The sequence below is a fragment of the Mustelus asterias genome, chromosome 6 (genome assembly GCF_964213995.1).
Source record: "Mustelus asterias chromosome 6, sMusAst1.hap1.1, whole genome shotgun sequence".
NCBI lineage: Eukaryota > Metazoa > Chordata > Chondrichthyes > Carcharhiniformes > Triakidae > Mustelus > Mustelus asterias.
The window spans coordinates 81,050,972-81,073,589 of NC_135806.1; the positions used below are offsets into that span (position 1 = coordinate 81,050,972).

A 22,618-nucleotide genomic window follows, 5' to 3' on the forward strand; every position below is an offset into this window, starting at 1 on the left:
AATATAAAATGAATGTCTCAGCAGGGAAACAGTACTGAACACTTCTGTGAGCATCAACTAATCTTTTTTTTTGCCACCTGTAGTGCATCTTTCTGAAACGTTGCATGAAACATATTGGCAGTAAGTTGTTTCCAGTTGGCTCAATTGGTTGCAGCCTCCAGATATTCTAATATCTTTTAACTAGAAAAAAAAGAGTAACATGATTTTAGGAGTTTTTTTGTAAATTATACTTGAAAAACATTTAATTTTATATGTTTATGGCTGAATAACTATAGCTATATCCAGTGCAAACAAAAGCAATCTACTGCTTTGGCACAATTTCAAAATCATTTCTTTTGCTGTAATGAAGCATAAAATTGCACTGTACAGAAACTCCCCACAGATATTATTGAATAGATTGAAATGTTATGAAGGAAAATATATGGACATTATGTTCTGAACTGTTCAGCAGAGAAAAACAGATAAATTAAGGGAAGAGGCCACTCAGTGGAACACATACCTCCACCAAGCTGTCAACTCAATATTATTAGTTACACAACCCTTCCTTGAAGCTTTTCTCCATCTGGTTGATGCTCTCTGTAAGTACAAAAGTAAGAAAATACATCAATTTTTTTTCAAAGTTTCCATCTCACAATGGCTTCAGACCAATTCACATGTAACAACCTGCTCTGAAAATTCTGCTCACGTTTTGACAGCTGTGAAAAATTGCACCACAATACCTGAGACAATCCGCAACCTTCCAAAATAATCCACAGTGTTGTAAATAAAACAATTCACAGCATTTTTTTTAAAAAGTCAATTTGTCCTAACTCCCAATGTTTATAGATCGCTTGAAAAATTACAAATTCTAATCATTACCACAAAATAATAAATCTTCCTTCGGCCATTCCCTCTGTGTCCCGAGTTTCATTGAAATCCATCCATTATTTGAGTTACTAACAAACGGGCCAAAAATATTACCTCGACGTCTCTTCAGTAGTGGAAGTAATGATGCTGGTAGGTCCGTCTAGAGTACCTTCAGAGGAGCATTTCTGTATTTGAGAAAATTACAGCGAAATATATTTTTTATGCTAAACCATGTGTAAAAACAAAGTAAAACGATTCTTTTTAACCTGAAGAGATAGAGGCAATACCGATAATACCTTGTGCTTGGTGTATGACATGCATTGTTTATATTGTTAGCTCGGTTCAACTTTATTTTCTAATATTGTAACTGTGCAGAAGTGTAGGCTTTTACATAAGGCTGTCAGGTTGTATTGCTTTATCACTTCATCAATTTAATAAGAAGCATCTTGTTTAACATCACATGATGAACTGAACTATTCACTTCAGCCAAAGTGGATTCTAAAGCATTGGCCCACTTTATACCGTCATAAATATTTAGTATATGACCTCAAGAGCTTTGCTGTAATACATGGCTTCTGTAATGCAGGTGACAGCTCTGTAACTATCATTGTTAGCATTACTCCATAATCAAACTCACTGGCCCTGATTTCACTGGCACGGCTGCCTGAGGCTCGTAAGAGCGTGCCCGAGGCCAACAGGGAATGCTGTTTTGCGAGCCTCCCCCGCCCCGATTTCGGTGCGGCTGTGTCGGTAAAATCAAGGCCACTGAATCATGTGCATAAAAATGGTGTTTTGCTGCAACTGTTTGGCAATGAGGGGCATTAATTAGGTCTAAAAGCTAAAACTACCTAAAGCCAATTTCAATACAAAAATTAAACCAGAAAATGGTGTACATCAGGTCAAACAGAAGAAGTGGAGACAGAAACATGAAGAAACATTTGACCTGAAACATTGGGCCAAATTTTCCTCTCAGCAATAGGAACCATAAGTTGGGTCATTTCCAGATGCTGTGTTAGAAAGTCAACCCATTCAGAAGATATTTTCAACCAGATGAGGTGGAAGTGGGCTCAAGTCAGGGTTTCCACCTCGTGAAGCAGTCCTGAAACGGCCATAGAGGTGGGTGAATATGGAGACAAGCAAATTATAAGGCCCTCTTCCACTGTCTGGGACATTGGCCCAGTTCCAGTCATAGTTGTTAGATCCCTATGCCCATCCCCCACCCAACATACTCCATGCTCTTTTATACACCCTCCATCCCCCTTCCACCCTGCATACCCTTTCATGACCCCTCCACCCCACCATACCACTTACATGCTCTATGTCTTTTACATACCCCTTATGTATCCACCATACCCAATCTTCCAGTTTCCACTAGGTATAGAACCAAAGAGACACATGATAATACCAGCAAGTCTTTGAAATGCTCCAGAAATTATGAGAAAAATAACGAGACCAGCTGTTCAGCCTGAAACAAAAACAGAAAATGTTGACTCAGCGTTGGCTCTATTCTCTCTCCACAGATGCTGTCACACCTGCCGAGATTTTCCAGCATTTTCTGTTTTTGTTTCAGATTCCAGCATCCACTGTATTTTGCCTTTATCTGTTCAGCCTGCTTTGTTGATATCGCTGTGAGATGGAATCTCATGCTTAATGCCTGGCTGAGCTCCAAGATTCACTAATCATAGAATCCTACAGTGCAGAAGAAGGCCATTTGGCCCATCGAGTCTGCACCGACCACAATCCCACCCAGGCCCTATCCCCATAACCCCATGCATTTAACTACCTAATCCCCCTACCACTAAGGGGCAATTTAGCATGATCAATCCATCTAACCCGCACATCTTTAGACTGTGGGAGGAAACCGGAGCATCCGGAGGAAACCCATGCAGACACGGGGAGAATGTGCAAACTCCACACAGACAATGACCCAAGCCAGGAATTGAACCCGGATCCCTGGCACTGTGAGGCAGCAGTGCTAACCACTGTGCCACCATGCCGCCCTTGATCAATTCAACCCTGTGGAAATAGGGGGATTGCTATCTTTGTTTGATTGACAGTTTTATGAGCTTGTTTTAGGATTCAGTTTCTGTTAAATGATTTTTCAATGTCGTGATTTATTTGCATAAGATTAAAAATGTCAAGTGGCTTACAGTTTTTTTTCAGTGGGTGTGTGAAAGGCTGTGTTTGATTGATGGTTTTATGAGATTGTAAGGTGGGCAGTTTTTTTCAAAGGGACTTTAAATGGCTGTTTTTTTTATTTTTAAATGAGCAATTCAAAGATTTGTCAGTATTATTACATGGTGCATTGGCTCAGTACCTACTGGAAGTTTACTTCAAAGGCTCAGCAGACATCAGGACATTAAATCAGTGTGAAAATCAACCCACAGTTTTCCCTACAATATTAATATCTGATTCTTTATAAAACTGAATGCAGAATCTATCCACTGGATATAGTATTTAGCGCATCTGAACCCCTACTCAATGCCAGTCAATGTAATCATCTCTTACCTTTTAAAGACAAAGACCTGTGATTCTTCACTGCATTAATACATATTTAACCTTTCAAACAGCATTTAATTATGCCATTTGACATTGGTAAGAGCCTTTAAACCTTTCTGACAAATGTTCCTGGCTCCACATCAGACTTCTCCTAAGGGTTCACAAACTGACTTGTCTGACATGGTTTCCACAGCTTTCAGGAACCCATCCACCCTGACAAAATAGAAACCTAAGGGAAAACTGTATTTGGAGCAGGCATTTAAATATTGTGAACACAATGTCACTTTAAATAGTGTGGCCACAATTCCCGGCCTGGTGAAAATGGACAACAGAAATGGCCTGTAGTATGAAATACTGCCTCGGTTAATAAAGGCAAGTATACTAAATGTCTTCTTGACCACCTGATCTACCTGTCCTGCTGTCTTCAGAGTTCTATGGACAGGCACACCAAGGTCCCTCTGATCCTCTGTACTTCCTCAGGTCTAACCATTCATTGGATATTCCCTTGCCTTTGTGGCCCTCCCAAAGTGCATTACCTCTCACTTTTCAGGGTTAAATTCCATTTGCCATGGTCTGCCCATCTAACCGGCCTATATCATCCTGTAATCTAAGGCTTTGCTATTTACCACACCACCAATTTTTGTGTCATCTGTGAATTTACTTATCATACCTCCTACATTCACATCCAGATCATTAATTAGTGATTCTCCTATTGCTGTAAATGACACAAGTCTGTACATACCAGAATGTGGAGTTAGGAATTGTGAACTGAATCTGGCCTTTCTAAAAAAATAATGAACCCTTTTAAATTCTTTAAGCTCTTCTTAATAGGAAAATAACTTTTTACTTGATAACCCCTCATCACAGCTGTACATCTTCACATGAATTCCTTCTCAGTTTGACTCTTCAGGCATGCTTTGAGGGCATCCCTAAAATGTTAATTTCCACGCCTGGGAGTCTCCAGCTGCAACTGAGCTCTGAAAAGAGCAGTTTCCTTTAGGAGTCTGGTATCAGACATAAGAATGATGTGCCCAGCCCAACCGTGCTGGTTTGAGTGATTAGTGTCTTGATGCTGGGAAATGTGGCTTGGTAAAAGCTGCTGCTGTTGGACCACCTTTCTTGCCACTTGACTTGGAGGATCTTGGCTACCACCACTTGATGAAGGAAGACATAGGCAATTTGATTCATCATTGCCTCCAGTGTGTCAGCTCAGCTTTCAACTGACTAGATAAAAGGTATTTGAGGATCTCAAGCTTGAGACTCAGATCATAGTTTACTGGGCAGCACTGATCTCTGCACGCCTAGATCCTTCGGGAACTTGGGCAACCTACAGCAGGTATCTCCAAAGGACTAGAAAAGTAGCAGCAGTACCTACGCAAAATCCTTTAGGCTGTGATGTAGGCCTGGAAACTGCTGGGCTCTATATGTGATGTTCAAAATAAAATAAGTAATTCTCTCAAGTGTCTTGCATCTGAAGTGAGACTTGTTCACTTTTGGTGTTAGATGTAATCTGCTTTAATCTATCTTGCTCCTAAAACTAAAAAAACTCTATTTTTTAATGAATTTACATTCTGAAGCATTCATCTTTCGATCTATGAATCACATTCTTCACATTTTCATAAGTTTGCAAGCAGGATTCTCACTCAGCACTTCCAGGACTAAATCCTAAGGATACTTGATGCCAAGCCACTGAGCTTGGCATGAAAATCATCACACTGGTCTTTAATTGACACCGTTGGGGATTAAGAAAAAACAGGACAATTGTTTGTTGTAGCAATAGCAGCTTCAGATGTTACAGTGCTATGTCTTTTTGTAGTAGCAGAATAAAAGTTCTGACATATTTAATAAATCCATATTGAATTGAAACCATTTACTACAGCACACTGTCATTTCAATTTTAATTTGTATTTTCTTAGTAGTATGAATGAACAAGTTGATAGGACAGAGCTGAAATCATTGCTCACATGTACTTAGTTTCTCCTTTCTTTGATATATTAGTTTAAGTAAAGCCTTCTGATTCTAGTAAGCGGATAGATCTGTGTACTTCCATTGGGAATTCCAGCTTTTCTTTGAAGATCAGGTATCAAGCTGGATTCATCTCTAACCCTTTTCCCAGAGGTACAAATCAGAAACTTATTTACAGCGTAGTCATTTTTGGAAGCACCATAGGGCTCCAATTTAAAAATTTCTAACATCCATGAATAACTAAGTATCAAATATAGGCTGTGATTAAAAGCACAATTCCTTTATGTATTAACCTTTGTGGGATTAGCAAACATAAATGCGTTTCAAAATCAACCTTGTGACTTCAAATATTTCAGTGTTTGATAGTTAAGCTTCAGCTGAATGTATTTTGAAACATTTTTCTAAATGTTTTACAGTTAATATTTGTTTCCTTTCTTGCTGCTTCTGTCAGTGCCACATCGATCCAAAAATTGTTGTAAAAGAATTAGTGATGTTCACATCTATTGAAAGTTAAATAATTCAGAAAAAATAGGCAATTCATTTCTTTCTCCCCCCCCCTCCTTGACCTAATATTCCATTCTTCGGCTAAATATTCTAGCATCGCTTTTACTCTTCTGATTAATTATTTAAGGAATTCTGCTACATAAAAGATTCATAAGATTTCTGTCATTTTTTAAATGTATGCGGTTTCAGAATATGAGTAACTTTAAGGCTCTCTGAAGAACCTATACTGCTGTGCGTTCTGAAGCAAATATATTCCCTCAGCATTGACCTGGTTGTCAAAATATTTTAGTAAAAGCTCCGTTTTTATGTTCAGGGTCTTTTTTTATTTGACAGAAGAAATATGAAATGTTAAACATTGCTGGTCCTTTGCTTCCTTAACAATTCTACTTGGTAGATAAAGAAATAAAAGTCATGTAGTGACATTGTGCTGTAAATGGTGAGTCATCTGCATTGGTCACATTTATCTTTATTCTTCAAATATCTGTAGATACGAAAACGTTATTTCTCATTTAAAAAAAACAAAATAGATCTGCTATTTGGTGTCTGGAAGGTGTGGTCTTGGAGAAAGAGTGATTACTTGAAACAAATTAATAGTTGTATGTGCTGCTGTCCTCATCGATCCATTCAACCACTCGTTGGCCCACTTTTATAAATTGGCCTCCAAGTCGGCAGATTTTTTTATCCATAAGAATCAAGTAAATAAGTTTAAACATTAAAAATGAGATGTTATGAACAAGTATGCAATTCATTAGCTGGTTGTTAGAGGTCTACATTTGTGTTTATTGTTCCTCTTTTGATTTGTGATAAAATGCTAAAATGTTTAACAATAGCCGTCGTGCTAATAAATCTAAGTATGTATATATGCTGAAATTACCTCCCCTTACCTTAAATGCTTCAGAAGCTACAAGTATGGGTGGAATTGTGAGATTTAATTCAGTGGCATGGCCACGCAACCTACGAGATAGCCGATGGGTAGCTCATACAATTTCTCAGTTTACTCACCTATTGTGATTGCTTTGAGCTTTCCCTTCTATCAGCAGGCTGATCTCTCGGTCAAGCACGTCATACATTGGATTTATACTATTAGCTTTGTGTTGATGTGGCTATGAAGCTGAAACAATTGCTGTGGCCTATATGTAGGGCAAAGCTTTTAAATTTAGTTTAATGTGTCATGTTGTTTCACAGCATAGGTCCAGGCATTGCTGGAACCCACTTAGTTTGTTAAATCTAATCAGGAATGCACATTGAATTTATGCAAATCCAAAGTGGCAGTTATTCCAACTCCTTCTGCCTCGCTGCAATGACCAAAGTGGTTGCACACATGTAACGATGAACTGGAAATTAAGGAAGTGAGATACAAAGAGTACAAAAAAATGAAGATAACCTTAATAATGCACTCACCATCTTCCAGCTTTCCTACCCATTACACAACTATTTTAGACATCCAGTTGCTCTGTTTGAAGGTGATGGTGATAATGGCACAGACATTGCGGCAAAATAAATGTTGAGTTCATGGCTATTGAATTTGAGACAGTGTAGATATTCCATGGGGTGAATTTTCCTGTTCTGCCCACCACGAAAAGTGGAGCGGGTGAGGGGCGGACCATGGAAAGGTCCGTTGACCTCAGGTGGGATTTTCTGGTTTTGGGGCGAGTGTGGCCAGAAAATCCCACCCCATGAGAGTTGGTTCATGAGAAATTTCTCAATAATTTGCTCCATTGCTCCACTAGCCTCACAAAAATCAAAACAAATTACCATCTCCCCATGAACTCTCGACTGTGTGACAGTGCTGAATCTACATGTTTATATGAATAAATCTTGCTGGAACCCTTTAGGGCTGTTAATTTATGTTGTTTATTTGTTTTGTATATTCACACACATTTTTCCCTTTGGAGAATAGTGTGGAAGTGTTTGATGAATTAGCACGCTGATTATCAACCTGTTTGAACCGTGTCATGAACGCTCCTTCCATGGACACAAATTCCTGCAGCGGAACTTGAACTCAGAGCTTTAGGATCAGAGACAGGGGTGCTACCAACCGAGCCACAAGACCGCCTAATCCATGTTGTAAGGATCCTGTTAATGAAATAATGCATGATCCTGAAATGCCATTCAACCTTTGAGGAATTGAAAGGACCAATGAAACTGTGAAGTCACTCCCACAGGTAGTAAATTGTTCCCAGAGAATTTTCTTTCTTCTTTTTCCTGATTTGCCTCTTCCTCCCTTTCTTAAAGCACTTGATTTCTATCCCTCTCTTTTTCTTTATAACTCTTAATTCATCCTTGTTCCTTCCCTGTCACTCACTCTGTTCCTTACTCTCTACTTAAATTTTATTGTTTAAAGAGGTAGACATCTGGATCAGGCATTCATGAAGTTCCAGGTATCTTGTCAACACTGCTGCTCTGTTACCAATTCACATCTCTATGTGAACCATTCCAAATTCTATGACATCAGCCAAGTCGCAACATTATTTAGGTCTTGCTGCATGCAAGCACAGACTGCTTCAGCATCTCAGGAATCACGAATCAGCTGAAGACACTTGGGCCAACGGCACTACCCTGCAAAACTTGAAGCTGAAATGATTGCCCTCCAACAACCATAGCCATTTTCCTAGGCATGATTCCAAGCAGTGAAATATTTTGCCCTTGATTGCCATTGACATCAATTTGGCTAAGGCTCTTTGATGCTACACTTGGTCAAGTGCTGCCTTGGTGTCAAGCACAGTTAACTTGCACTTCACTCCTGAATTGGGCGGCACGGTGACAGTGGTTAGCACTGCTGCCTCACAGCGCCAGGGACCCAGGTTCGATTCCTGGCTTGGGTCACTGTCTGTGTGAAGTCTGCACGTTCTCCCCGTGTACATGTAGGTTTCTTCTGGGTGCTCAGGTTTCCTCCCACAGTCCGAAAAACGTTCTGGTAGGTGCATTGGCCATGCTACATTCTCTCTGAGTACCCGAACAGACGCCGGAGTGTGACGAGTAGGGGATTTTTACAGTAACTTCATTGCAGTGTGACATTAATTTTAAAAAAACTTTAATTCAGCCCTTTTGGACAAAGTTATAATGAAGTCTGGAATCGAGTGCTGCTACCAGAACCCTAACTGGGCATTGGCGAACAGGTTATTGCTGAGTAAGCAGCGTTCCAATAGTACTGTCAATGACACTTAGCCAATCATTGAGAGTAGCCTGATAGGGCAGTGATTAGCTGGATTAGATTTGTCCATTTTTGTGGACAGGTCATACCTGATCAAGTTTTCTCACTTTGAGAGGAGTGCTGTGTTGTAGTAACACTGGAACAACTTGGCTAAGTGTGTAGCTAGTTCTGGAGCACGTGTCTTCAGTACTATTACCTAGTTGTTGTCAGACCCATAGCCATTGTATATCTAGGGCCTTGAATTTTCTTGTTATCTGGAATTCACGGCGTATAAGGGTGTTTGAAAAGGAGATGATCAGCAATTTCAAAGAAAATTGGATAGATACTTGATGGGAAAAATACTGCAAAGCTACAAGGATAGAGCAAGGAAATAGGTCTGACTGGATTGCTCTACAGAGTGCTGCCATGGACTCAATGGGCTGAATGGTCTCCTATTGTGTCCTTAGGACTATGTTGATAGGATTTTCCCCCGGTGGAGCAAGAAACTGAAGTTGGGACTGTTTGCAGGTCCTCAACCTGTCCTCCAGAGGAGAGACACTCGCCGGCCCTGATTTTTGTGTGACATCACCTTGCCGGTGGAGATGACGCGCTGAGCAGGCAGTTGAAGCTGGAGGACCAATCAAAGGTCTTCTGGCTTGAAAGGAGCAGCAGGATGCAGCAGTACAATTAAGTGACAGGACACTTAAAAATGGAGGCACTTTCTCTCCAACTTTATGAAATTTAAATTTAACAATGGACCTTGCTGTTAGGCTACCCTGTGGGGTGAAGGAAATTCCTCTATAGTGCACCCTGTAGTTTCTGCAGCACCCAGACACTAGGGAAGGCCTTTAGGCCCACTTGAAACGCTGTCACCCTGCCCTGGCCTCCTCCTGCAAAGCTGCCTCAAGGTACCTAAACTGGCTGTGGGGGCCTGCAGCCAGTCAGCCTCCTTTAATTGGCCTCTATCGTCTCTTAGTGCGCCATGTTGGCTCCCGCTGCATGCACGTTGGTAGCCTTACTGCGCCCTCCCGCAATTTAGTATCCACAAAAAGACCCAAAGATGGAATGGAGCCAGGAAATTGTCATGACAGCCGGAAGGGCTTATTATATGTGCCTCCTGGCTCTATTCCCAACCCCAGACCAATTATGGGCTGATAATACTGCCCTCTGAGAGAGAGGATCGACTTTAAAATAATTTTGTAATGTCTTTTTTTAAAATTCAGTTAACATAACCTTCTTAACGCACAATTTGTTCTCATGTGCATCAGGCCCGAACCTCGCAGTCAATTGCCTTCAAAAATTTCTGAAGTTCTGTGAGTCAAGATTTACATTTCCCCAATGGGGGTTCGGAGTATTCATTACTTTTTTTGTTACTCAGTGATCTTTGATTAATATAATTGATTCAAGAGTAGTAGTCAGACTGATTATCTCCTTTACTCAGTCCCCAGAACAGAAATATAAGGTAATGATTTGCTTCTCGGACAGTCTAAGTTTCTATCTCTGTGATTTATTTGTGCTGTAAATATGAATATCTTTGAAAATTGGCAATTTGAGAGAGAACTGAAGCGAAAAGTTTGATTGTAACTGATGGTTAGTAATAAGACCACATGCCAGACGTGATAATACTTATTTCTGTTTTTGTAATATCATTGCGTAAAGTCAGTGAGGTATAAGTTTAGACTACCTCTGTGATAGTGTGGTGAACACAGTAAGAAGTCTCACAACACTAGGTTAAAATCCAACAGGTTTATTTGGTAGCACAAGCCACTAGCTTGTCCTGGCTGGAGACAATACACATCTCTTTAACCTGTGCTTAACCCTCTCTCCACTCACATTGTCTGTACCTTTAAGACTTGATTACCTGTAAAGACTCGCATTCCAAACATTATTTTGTAAATTGAGTTTGTGTCTTTATATGCCCTGTTTGTGAATAGAACCCCCACTCACCTGATGAAGGGGCAGCGCTCCGAAAGCTAGTGGCTTGTGCTACCAAATAAACCTGTTGTACTTTAATCTGGTGTTGTGAGACTTCTTACTATGTTTACCCCAGTCCAACGCCAGCATCTCCACATCATAGTGTGGTGAAGCGTGGGCTATATACCTGCTCCTAGTTGTTAAGTTTAATCCCCACTGCCAAGATCCACGAGTGCATCCCCTATGTGTGCCTGAAATCACTGCACGTGCGCAATCACAGCACTGATGTTAACTGGCTGACGCAATGCAAAAGTACCAAAGTTCATCAATAAATGTGTCGGCAACCCCTTTTTTAGTCCTGAAACAACAAGCATTAGATGCAAGATGGGCCCTGTTGTGGCGCTGTTTAAAGGACCCATCAACAAATTGCAGCTGAGGTTCTTTTGTCTTGCTTGTGCTGAGGCAAAGTTGGCGGAAGCACAAAGGTGAGTTGCTGGAGGAGTTTGGAGGTTTTTTCTGACTTCAAAATGGCAGAAAATATCATTGCCCTGCATATGTCTATCCCACCTTTAAATGTATTTTAATATATTCATACATCCACGACTCTTTTTGGTAGAGGATTCAAAGTTGGTGGAGAATTACAAAGATTCACCTGAGTGAAATCATTTCACCATATCTCAGTCCTAAATGATCGGTCGCTTATCCTGAGACTGTGTTTTACACTTCCTTACCAACACAAGCAATCTTTCACTGCCTACCCTATCAAGCCCCTTCAGAATTTTGTTTGTTTGAGTCAGATCACCTCTCATTCTTCTGAATTCCAGAGAATCGAAGCCCAATTTATTCAGTTCCTCATCAGAGGGCAAACTCCTCATCCCTGGGATCAGTTTAATGAACCTTTGCCGTACCATCTGCAATGTGAGTATATCCTTTCATAGACGTGGATACCAAAACTGTCTGCAGTATTTCAGATGTGGTCTTACCAAAACACTGTGACAGAAGTCCTTTACAAGATAAGAGGAAGTTTATCCTCTTGTCCCTGAAGAGGGAAGATCAGGATGAAATGGAACATGGTTCACCAGGATAGCAGCCTTCCCGATGGGGCAGGACACCATTGACTGCAAGCATGTTGTTCTGTCGGTCCCTCCTATCAATGGAGAGAGATACCACAACCACTTGGGCTGTCAATCAGTCAATGTCCAGTTGGTGTGTGACCACGTCAAAAAATTCATCTCAGTGAATGTCTGCTACTCTGGCAGTATTCACAATGCTTTTAGCCTGCGACAGTCTACAATTTCCACCATCTTAGGCTTCTAAAATAGACAACAGGATGGCTGTTGAGTGACACCTCCACAAGTGGTTCATTCCCCTGTTCCACCGTCTCACCACTTTAGGTCAGATGGCCTTCAATCACAGAGGGCCACAGTACTGTGAAGAAATCAAGTTCCTAAAGCCAAGATTTTGCTGTTTAGACTACTCTAGTTCATGCTGCATGGAGGCAATACTGCCTCACAAAGGGACAGTGCCCCAACAATCTTAGTAATCTGCTGGAGTATGAAAGCCTGCAGGCACTGTCGAGCACTGGCATTCACCTCCACAAAGACAGTTGTCTGTGCTTGATGGCAGAAGCTTGATTCTGCATGCCTCTGGCAGTTAACCCATGACCTCTGTTTGAGCTTCCACTGCACAACTGATACATTGAGAGGCCGCTGCCTGTGAAGTAATGAAAGCTGAGCTAGTGATGAGCAGATGCCCCATTATGGGTCAGTTTGGCAGTGCTGCCACAGAGGAGTTCACATGGTGAAAAGAATGGGCTTCATGTCCTGTGCCAAGGTTGAACTGGACTTCTCAAAGCTTCTACCCGGTGACAGGAGCCTATTTGTCGGCCTGCAAATGCACTAAATATCTCAGTGTGCGCCCTCATTGGAATTTTCCTATACTACTGAGGTCTTCATCTAAGTCCCCCACAACAGAACACATCTGTTCCCTTACTTGTCCAGGAGTTTGCATACAAGCTGACCCAGCCCTGGGCCTAGCTGCAACCCACTTATTCCTAGTGATTCATCATGCGCAAATCCCTGCTTTATTCTAACCCCTAGTGTTTGTGCAGTGCTAATGTCTGCACTGGTAGCTGTGACTGTTGCGTCAAGTGACAATCTTTAAGGATATTCCTCTTCTCGCCCTTCCACCTGGGGCTACTGTGGCTGAGCAGCTGGCAATTCTTATCTATCTTAAGGCACTGGGGAGGTTGTGAGTGAGTTAAGAGTGTGGGGAGGAAATCATAAAGTCTACAGTTACTCCATTGTTAGTTTTCCATTCATGGCACCTTTCTGGTGTGGATGGGTAGTAAGTGGAAAAGATTCATGAGGCAGCAACTTACAATCTTCCATCTTGGCATTGCCACTAGGACCCATAATCCTTCAGGCCATCTGCTCAAGGGTAATGAGAAGATCAATCTGTGCATCACCCGCCTTTCCCGTCTGCTGTGGGAAACCTCCGCCTGAAAGGTTGAGAGCAGAAAGCAGGTGATTATATATCTTTGTATATGAATAATGTGCCTGGTGTAATGGGTGAGAGATGTGATGTTTGGATGCATTCTCTCTCACCAGCCAAGAGAGGTCATTAAACGTTTTGTGGCACTTTCTGGCTGCTAAGCTGTGGGCACTGATCATCCTTACCAGTTGTCCCCTTCCCGTCAGAGGGGTAGTCTTGAGAGTGTCTCGCCGGAAAGGTGACTTTCTTTCTGGCCTCAGCCTCTCAAGACAAGTGTCACTAGCCCCCCCATGGCAGGTTCTGGGGCAGAGGGAGCATAACATTGAATGGGCGGTTTTCCCCCGAACCTGTTACCCAAACTCAGATGGGGAGGAAATCTGCCCATTCACCTATTAAGGCCCTTAAGTAACCACTTATTGGCCACTTAAGGGCTTACCCTGCCCAGCCTTTTTAGGCTGTCAAGAGTAGGTGTAGGTAGGTAGAAAAGTTACACTTAAACTTTAAACCATTTTGGGTAGGAAGGGAGCTGGGGAACGCTTCACTTCGAAGGCTTCCTCAGAGTTGGGACCCTATCACCCCAACCACCCCCTCCGCCCTCTATGCCATGATTGTGCCCCCCCCACCCCATCTACAGCCCTGGGAGTCAAATGCCATCCTGCCCCAGTGTCCCCTGCCTTCCCACCCTGCCACCCTTGGGACTTACCTTTTCAAAGGTCCCAAGACTTCTTCCAGGCAGAGTGCTGCTTCTGGCCACTGCAGCGCTGTACCTGACCTGGTTGTCTGATTGGCCAACACCTCTCACAGACTGGTCTTCCTTCCAAGGGTTGACAGAAGTCTCATGCACTGTCAATCAATGCTCAAGTGAGTATTAAATGGCGATGAGAATTTGAGAGTTGAGTGCTGAGCACCAATCCCTCAACATTCTTAAAATTCTATCCATTGAGTTTCTGTTTGGATGCATTATTCTTTTCGGTGTAATTCGTATAAAGTCACAAAACTGCAGATTATGTTCAATGCAAACAAAGATTCTCCAATCTTTTGTGCCACAAATTGTTGCACTACAAGCCAGCCGCATTCACAAAACTGGCCAGGCTCTCGGGATGAATTAATCACCATTGGGAGTTTCTATTAATTATGCTTGTTGGCAGTCCTGCAAGGGAACTCTGCAAATTTTGTTGTTTCTTTTGGGTACACAGACACTAATAGACAGGTTTAGAATCTTTTGAATGTATTTTTTTTAATCTGCTGCTGTCCTCCAGTAAAAACAGCAAGTGGCGTATATTATTTTTTATGAAGTAGTTTTCTTTCATTTAAAATGTGTTAATCACAGGTGCTGTATTAGACACTGATGAAAATGCTTAGTTTTGTGATAAAAGCTCTTTTAGTTGCATTAATCAAAATGCATCAAATTAGCACTCAAAGTAATTTTTAAAGTAAAGTTGTTTTAAGACACTGCCCAATTGTGAGGTTCGCAATCAATTTTGCATTTGGCAAAATGCAAATCAATTTTGAGTAAAATCTCAACAAAAATTCACTTCCCAAAGTGTGTACAATTTCTACCTGGATCATCATAATTGGATTGCACACAAGGGAAGTACCTACCCTGAATTTTTACCATTTGAAATGCAATACACATCTATAGAGCTGGAGGTTCAATTCATTGGAATTTTAACTAAAGCCGCCAATTTGATTTGGACAGGTAGTCAGCATGACTTGAAGAAAGCCAAAGTGTTTCGTGACATCCATTTACAACAATTGCATGACTGGAAATCCCTATGGAATCTATAAACAGACAGCTCTTAAACTGTCACTTTGAATTACTGCCACTTTATACATCCCCCCTGGAAAAATATGATTTATTTATGTGTTATTGACAGTGTTTGTAATGTGTAGGTGCCTTTATTGTGTTGTGTGTGTAATAAAAGGCCATTTGAGACATTAACTTTTGTGGGGATTGGATTTTAATTTTGTTGTGGAAGTATCATGACTAAAAACAAAGATGTTTATATGAGTAAAGTATCACTGATACTTGTCAAATTTTTCCCAAATGATTTTTCATTCAGCGGATTAAACAATGGTGGAGCCCAGCACCAGTTCGTAAGTCAAGACTGAAACATTAGCAACTATTTTCAGTTAGAAGTTTGGAGTGAATTATCCATCTAGGCTTCCATCTAAAGTTCCACCATCACAGGATTCCAGTCTTCTAGTCCAACCAATCCAATTCACTGCATGTAACAACTCAGTGAATTGGATATAGTAAAGGCAATGGGGCACAACAACATCCTGATACTGAAGACTTGTGCTCCAGAACTAGTCTCATTCCTAGCCAAGTTGTTCCAGTACATGTACCAGATTTGTCCTGTTCTCAAAAGGCAGAACAAATTCAATCTGGCCAACCACTGCCCCATGCTGATGACAATCATTAGCATTGTAATGGAAGGTGCTTTCAACAGTGCTATTAAGCAACACTTACTTGGATTCTCCCATTTTGTCTTTCATTCATTATTGTTGGTATCTTTAATATAGATCTGTATTTTCACTTCTGTTTGTTTTCTTTAAAAATAAACCATAGTGTCTATCAGGTTTATGTTTAAATTCATACTTGTGTTCTACATCCCCAGAATAATGACAAAAAATCAAAAATCTGTTCGAATCTAGATTTAACTCTTACACAATAAGTAGACAGAGCCATCAGGATCTTTTTGAGAAATCCCATTCTAACTCTTTTCTGTTTTTGGTTGCACAGAAATCATATCTTTATTCCACTACTCTGCCATTGACTACAAGTCATGCCAGGTTACATTCCACTGGAAGCTGTTCTTTGTGTGTAAGCATTGACATGCAATGTCTGCAGCCCATCTAAAAGCTGGGGACATTGTAGCTGAATCCTTCTTCTGTCCTAACCTAGTGTTCACTTTGCACTTTTCATCCGCAATCATTGCCATCTGAAGTGGAATATGGTCTGTTTTGTTTCCTTCCCTTCCTAGCTTAATTGTGCACCCCTATTCTCATCATAGCTAAGGTTTACTAACTTCATAAAGTTTAAATCAGGAATCTTCCTGACCTGTTTAGTTAAGAAGCACATGAGTCAGTACCTTTATCTCCTGTGCCATGGCATAACCTTGAATGTGATCTTACATTTTGCTGTAGATTATTTGTGTAATTTTTAATGAGAAAATAAATATCTTTAAGAACAAAAACACTATCCCTCTCGTTGCTTTTAGGTTCAACTCAAAACCAGTTTATCAAGCCAATACATTATCCGAACTCAGCCAACAAATACTTGTCTCTCTACACTGGAGTGTGCAGCCTTTGCATTGTCATTAGTGGAAAAGAACCATTGCATTCATGAGGTAAGAAGTCACAAGATGCCATAATTCCAGGCAATTCATGTTATGTTGGAAACTGTAACGGTATACTGATAAGAACAAAATACATTGACTGGTATTCTTTAATGCATCAGATTTATTAAGTGAATTGAATTGATTTGAGCTTAATAAAATAAATAATTCTGTAAGCTGCATATAAACTATGTGCAGATTTATGAAAATCTTGGTATTTTTGTAGGGGTGGGCTATAACTGACATTGAAGTAAATATTTATGAAGTTATAGAGTCTGCATTTTGGACATTTCTTTAAACATATCAGATAAGTAGCAAGCCTCATCTTTTTTCTCTATGCCCACGTACCCCTCCACCAGCCCCATATTGCTGCTATCTACCAGCCATTATAGGATATTTTCATCATTACGGAAAGTTAAGCATTTCCTTCTTTCATTTATTGATTCTATTTTGAGGGGAAAATGTTGAAAAATCATAGCTTTATTTTCCTCTTATACACTGTGAGCAAATCCGTGGCAGACTGACTCATATAATAAAACTTGTATCTAAATAGTGCCTTTGATGTAATGAAAGTTCCCACGGTGTTTCGCATGAGCATTATATGACAAAGTATGACACCAAGCCACATAAGGAGATATTAGGTTAGATGCCCAAAAGCTAAGCCAATTATGTAGATTTTAAGGAATGTCTTAAAGAAAGAAAGCAAAGTAAAGAGACAGAAAGTTGTAGGAGGCTTTTCCAGAGCTTGGGGTGCAGACAACTGAAGGCACAAACACGAATGGCGGAGCAATTAAAATGGATATGCACAAAAGACCATCTTTAGATGAATGCAGGTGTTTTAGAATTGTGGGCTTGGAGAAGACCACAGAGAGCGGGCAGGGGGAAGCCATAGATGGATCTGAAAGCAAGTATAAGAACTTTAAAGTCAAGATGTTGCTTGACCAGGAGCCAAGTGGGCCAATGAGTAGAGGGATGATAAGGGAACAGGACAACCTGAGAGTTAAGACAGAATTTTGGGTTACCTCAAGTTTATAGAGGGTAGAATGTGGCAGATCAACCAGGAATAGCTGAGATTGGAAGTAATGAAGGCACAAATGAGGGTTTCAGTTGCAGGTGAGCAGAGACCCTGGCTAAGTTGGAGGTGAGGATAGGTGGTCTTAGTGTTGGCACAAATATGACATGAGAAGTTCATCTAAGATTCAAATGTAGTACCAAAAATGTGAACAGACTGGCTTAAGCTCAGACTGTTGCCAGGGAGAAGGATTGAGTCAGTAGCTGGGGAACACAGTTTGGAGTGGAGACCATGAATAATGGTTTCAATTTTCCCAATGTTTAATTGGAGGAAATTCCTGCTCATCCAGTATTGTACATTCACAAGTTAGCAACAGCGGAGAAGTTGAGAGTGTTGGTGGTGAGGCAGAGCTGGGTATCATCAATGTAGGTGTGAAAACTAATGCTGTCTTTTCAAGAATCGAGGAGCAACATGTGGCTGAAAAATAGAACTGGGCAGGATTAATCCTTTGGGGACAGCAGAGGAAATGGTTTGCTAGCATGTGCAAATAACTCTCTGGATAATTTTGGAACCATGTGACAGCTGTCCCACCCAGCTAGATTTCACAGTAATTTCACAATAACTTCATTGCAGCGTTAATGTAAGCCTACTTGTGACTAATAAATAAATAAACTTTAATAATAAACTTGTAAGATGACAGTGGAGTGTTGTTGGAGTAGCATGATATTGTCAACTGTGTGAAAGGCTGCAGACAGGTTGAGAAGCACAAGGGGGCAAAGTTTGCCTTTGTCACAGTCATATAGGCTGTTATTTGATAAGACTCTTTAGCTACTGTGGCGGGGCAGAAACCTGATTGGTAAGATTCAAACACGGAGTTCCAGGAAAGAAAACAGATTTGAGAGGCTACAACACATTCAAGGACTTTGGAGAGGAAAGGGAGCTTAGAGATGGGCCGGGAGTTTGTGAGGATGATGAGGTCAAGGATCGTTTTTTTGAGGAGGGGGATGATGGTTAGAGGAGAGAGGATGGCACCTGAAGAGAGAACCATTTACAATATCAGCTAACATGGGGGCCTGGAGGGGAAGTTGAGTGATCAGCAGTTTAGTGAGAATTGGGTCGAGGGAACAAGAGGTGGAGGCTCCTATGGGCAAGATAAGCTCAGAGAGGACTTGAGAGAAAATAGGAAAGACAGTAGAGAAAGATATGAGTTTAGAGCTTGGGCAGCTGGAGTTTATAAAGACAGGTTGAATAGGTGGCTAGTTGAAGAAAGGAGTACAGCAGAGACAGCTGATTAGATGGCCTCGATCTTAGTGACAGAAAAGTCCACGAGCTCGTTGCATGTTGTTAAAGGTCAGGGTGCAGGGGAGAGGAGTTTAACAAGAAGATTTGCAGGAGAGAAAAGAAGCTGGGGGTTATCTTTACATTCAAGGATAATGCTAGGATACTGAACAGTTTTAACAGGCAAGAGTAGGACACAATGGCCAGAACTCTACCAGCTCGCCCGCCACAGAATTGATGCGAGCAAAGGTCCGACAACAGAAATCTCTGTTGATCTTGGGCAAGAATTTCTGGTCTCGCCCCAGCGAGGCTGTAAAATCCTGCCCAATATGTTTTAAGTGATCCAGCCAGATTTGGTGATGGATGGCTAAATTAGTTGTCCACCATATTCTTTCAATTTTTTTTCCTTTGGACTTCAGGGAGCAGCAATGACTGTGCTGGGGGAACGACCAGAGTGAGAAAGAATCTTGGCTTTATTGGGAACAAGGACATAAAAGATGGAGATGAGGTTAAGTAAATCATAGTGGCAGAAATGTTGTGGTATACAGAGGACCAGAGGCTAGATAGTTGGGCTTTTGAAAGTGCAGTTGTAAGTGAGTTGGGGAATAGAATTTTCCAGAGATGGATATAGAAGGAGGTAGAGTTGGAGCATGGAAAGAGGATGTGGGTGGACAGTGATACAAAGAAGTGATCGGAGATGATCGTATCTGTAATCAACCTATTGGGATGAGCAAGACCATATGAGATAGCAAGCTCAGGGGGGTGACCAGGAAAATGCATTGGTGAGTCAACAAGGCGGGAAAGATTTAGAAAGGATAAGAGGATATTGAATACAGAGGTAGGAGAGCAGGATGAATTGAAATGGTGGTTGAAGTCATAGAACATAGAACAGTACAGCACAGAACAGGCCCTTCGGCCCACGATGTTGTGCCGAGCTTTATCTGAAACCAAGATCAAGCTATCCCACTCCCTATCATCCTGGTGTGCTCCATGTGCCTATCCAATAACCACTTAAATGTTCCTAAAGTGTCTGACTCCACTGTCACTGCAGGCAGTCCATTCCACACCCCAACCACTCTCTGCGTAAAGAACCTACCTCTGATATCCTTCCCATATCTCCCACCACGAACACTATAGTTATGCCCCCTTGTAATAGCTCCATCCACCCGAGGAAATAGTCTTTGAACGTTCACTCTATCTATCCCCTTCATCATTTTATAAACCTCTATTAAGTCTCCCCTCAGCCTCCTCCGCTCCAGAGAGAACAGCCCTAGCTCCCTCAACCTTTCCTCATAAGACCTACCCTCCAAACCAGGCAGCATCCTGGTAAATCTCCTCTGCACTCTTTCCAGCGCTTCCACATCCTTCTTATAGTGAGGTGACCAGAACTGCACACACTATTCCAAATGTGGTCTCACCAAGGTCCTGTACAGTTGCAGCATAAAGTCATCAAGGAAAAAAAGATTGTCCAATGTAGAAGTTGAAGGGGATCAGTGAAGAAATCTCAATGGTAAACAAAAATAGTTTATTTCTGTGAATAATCATTTAGCAAGTCTGTTTTTGGATTATTCTTTTATACACAGCTCAAATTTCTAAATGAGACCAAGATTGCAATTTGGAGGATGGTCATCTTTAAACTTCTGCTAAGTCTTGCTTACCAAGTGCTGGCCAACATCAACAACATGGATTGACTATTCACCTAATTTTGTTGTTTGCAAAATGGTGACAACGTTTATCATACAAACAAACAAAATCGGAGCAGCAGTTTGGCCTCTTGGACCTGCTCCACCATTCAATAACATCCTGGATAATCTGATTGTAACTTCAACTCCACATTCCCACCTACTTTAACCCCTTACTTATCAATAATCTATCTACCTCTGCCTTAAAAATATTCAAAGATTCTGCTTCCACCGCTTTTTGAGGAAGATAATTCCAAAGACTCACCACCCTCCAAGAAAAAATTCTCCTCATCTCTGTCTTAAATGGGTGACCCCTTATTTTTAAGTAGTGTTTCTCAGTTCTCGATTCTCTCACGAGAAGAAACATCCTTTTCACATCCACCCTGTCAAGACTCTTCAGGATCTTATATGTTTCAATCATTTTGCCTCTTTCTCTCTTAAACTCCAGCAGATACAAATCTAGCCTCACAAGACAACCCTTCCATTTTAGTTGTTAGTTTAGGAAATTTTGTCTGAGCTGTTTCCAATGTATTTAAATAATGTATTAAATTCCTTAAATAAGGAGACAAATACTGTACACAATACTCCAGCAGTGGTCTCACCAATGCCCTGTGTAACTGAAGCATGACCTCCTTTTGTATTCAATTCCCCTCAACAAACAATAACACTCAATTCGCTTTCCTAATTATTTGCTTATCTGCATACTAACCTTTTGCAATGCAGCTTAACTGTGACTACACTTCTGAGACTTGATAATGACCTTTTTTTTCTTTAATCTGGCCATTTAATCATGGGAGGCTCGTGATATCAACAATACCAGAAGGAATACTATCTTTACTGTCTGCCATGTTGTTATAATGATCTAAGGCACCAGTCACTCATAAAGGATGAGGTAGACACGTTATGGGTTCATTTATTTAGGCTCGGCACATAAGAACAGCTATAAAGATGCAGAAAACTTGAAGACGTCAGCAGCAGGGCTGTGGATGTGTGCTCTGGCAGAGTATTGTGTATAGTTTTGGTCCCCTTATCTAAGGAGGGATAAACTTGCCATAGAGAGATGCAACAAAGGTTCACCAGACTAATCCCTGGGATGGCAGGATATTTTATAAAGAGGGATTGTAGAGACTGTTCTCTCGCGTTTCAAAGAATGAAGAGTGACCTCATTGAAACTTACACATTTCTTACAGGGTGTGACTCTTATATAGATAAGATTTTCCCGAGCTGGTAAGTCTAAAGAACAATTAAGAACAAAGAAAAGTATAGCACAGGAAGAGGCCCTTTGGCCCTCCAACCCTCCATTCATGATGCCCTAACTTAACTAAAAAAGAACCTTCTGCCATCTTCAGTCCATATCCCTCTATTCCCTCCCTATTCATGAGCCCATCCAGATGCCTATTAAATGTTGCTAATGTGCCTGCTTGCACCACCTCACCTGGCAGTGCGTTCCAGATACCCACCACTCTCTGCGTGAACAACTTCCCCTGCACATCTCCCTTAAATGTTCCCCCTCTCACCTTGAACCTGTGCCCCCTTGTAATTGACACTTCCACCCTGGGAAAACACCTCTATCCATCCGGTATCAGGTCTCCGCTCAGCCTCCATCTTTCCAGTGAAAACAATCCTAGTTTATGCAACCTCAAAATCAGGGAACATAATCTTAGTGGGTGGCACGGTGGTACAGTGGTTAGCATTGCTGCCTCACAGTGCCAGGGTCCCGGGTTTGATTCATGGCTTGGGTCATGGTCTGTGCAGAGTCTGCACATTCTCCTTATTGTCTGCATGGGTTTCCTCCAGGTGCTCCAGTTTCCTCCCACAGTCCAAAAGATGTGCTGGTTAGGTGCATTGGCCACGCTAATTTCTCTCTCACTGTGCCTGAACAGGTACCAGAGTGTGGCAACTCGGGGATTTTCACAGTAACTTCATTGCAGTGTTAATGTAAGTCTACTTG

At 41.3% G+C, this 22,618-nt stretch overlaps 1 protein-coding gene across 1 annotated transcript in view; it reads left to right on the top strand.

The window, feature by feature from the left end:
- Positions 1–22,618, top strand: part of dtwd2 (DTW motif tRNA-uridine aminocarboxypropyltransferase 2) — a 114,027-nt gene that overhangs the window by 85,244 nt on the left and 6,165 nt on the right. Inside the window, exon 5 of the mRNA XM_078214620.1 lies at positions 16,579–16,707. Coding sequence (XP_078070746.1) covers positions 16,579–16,707 — 129 coding nt within the window. The remainder of the gene's footprint in view (positions 1–16,578; positions 16,708–22,618) is intronic.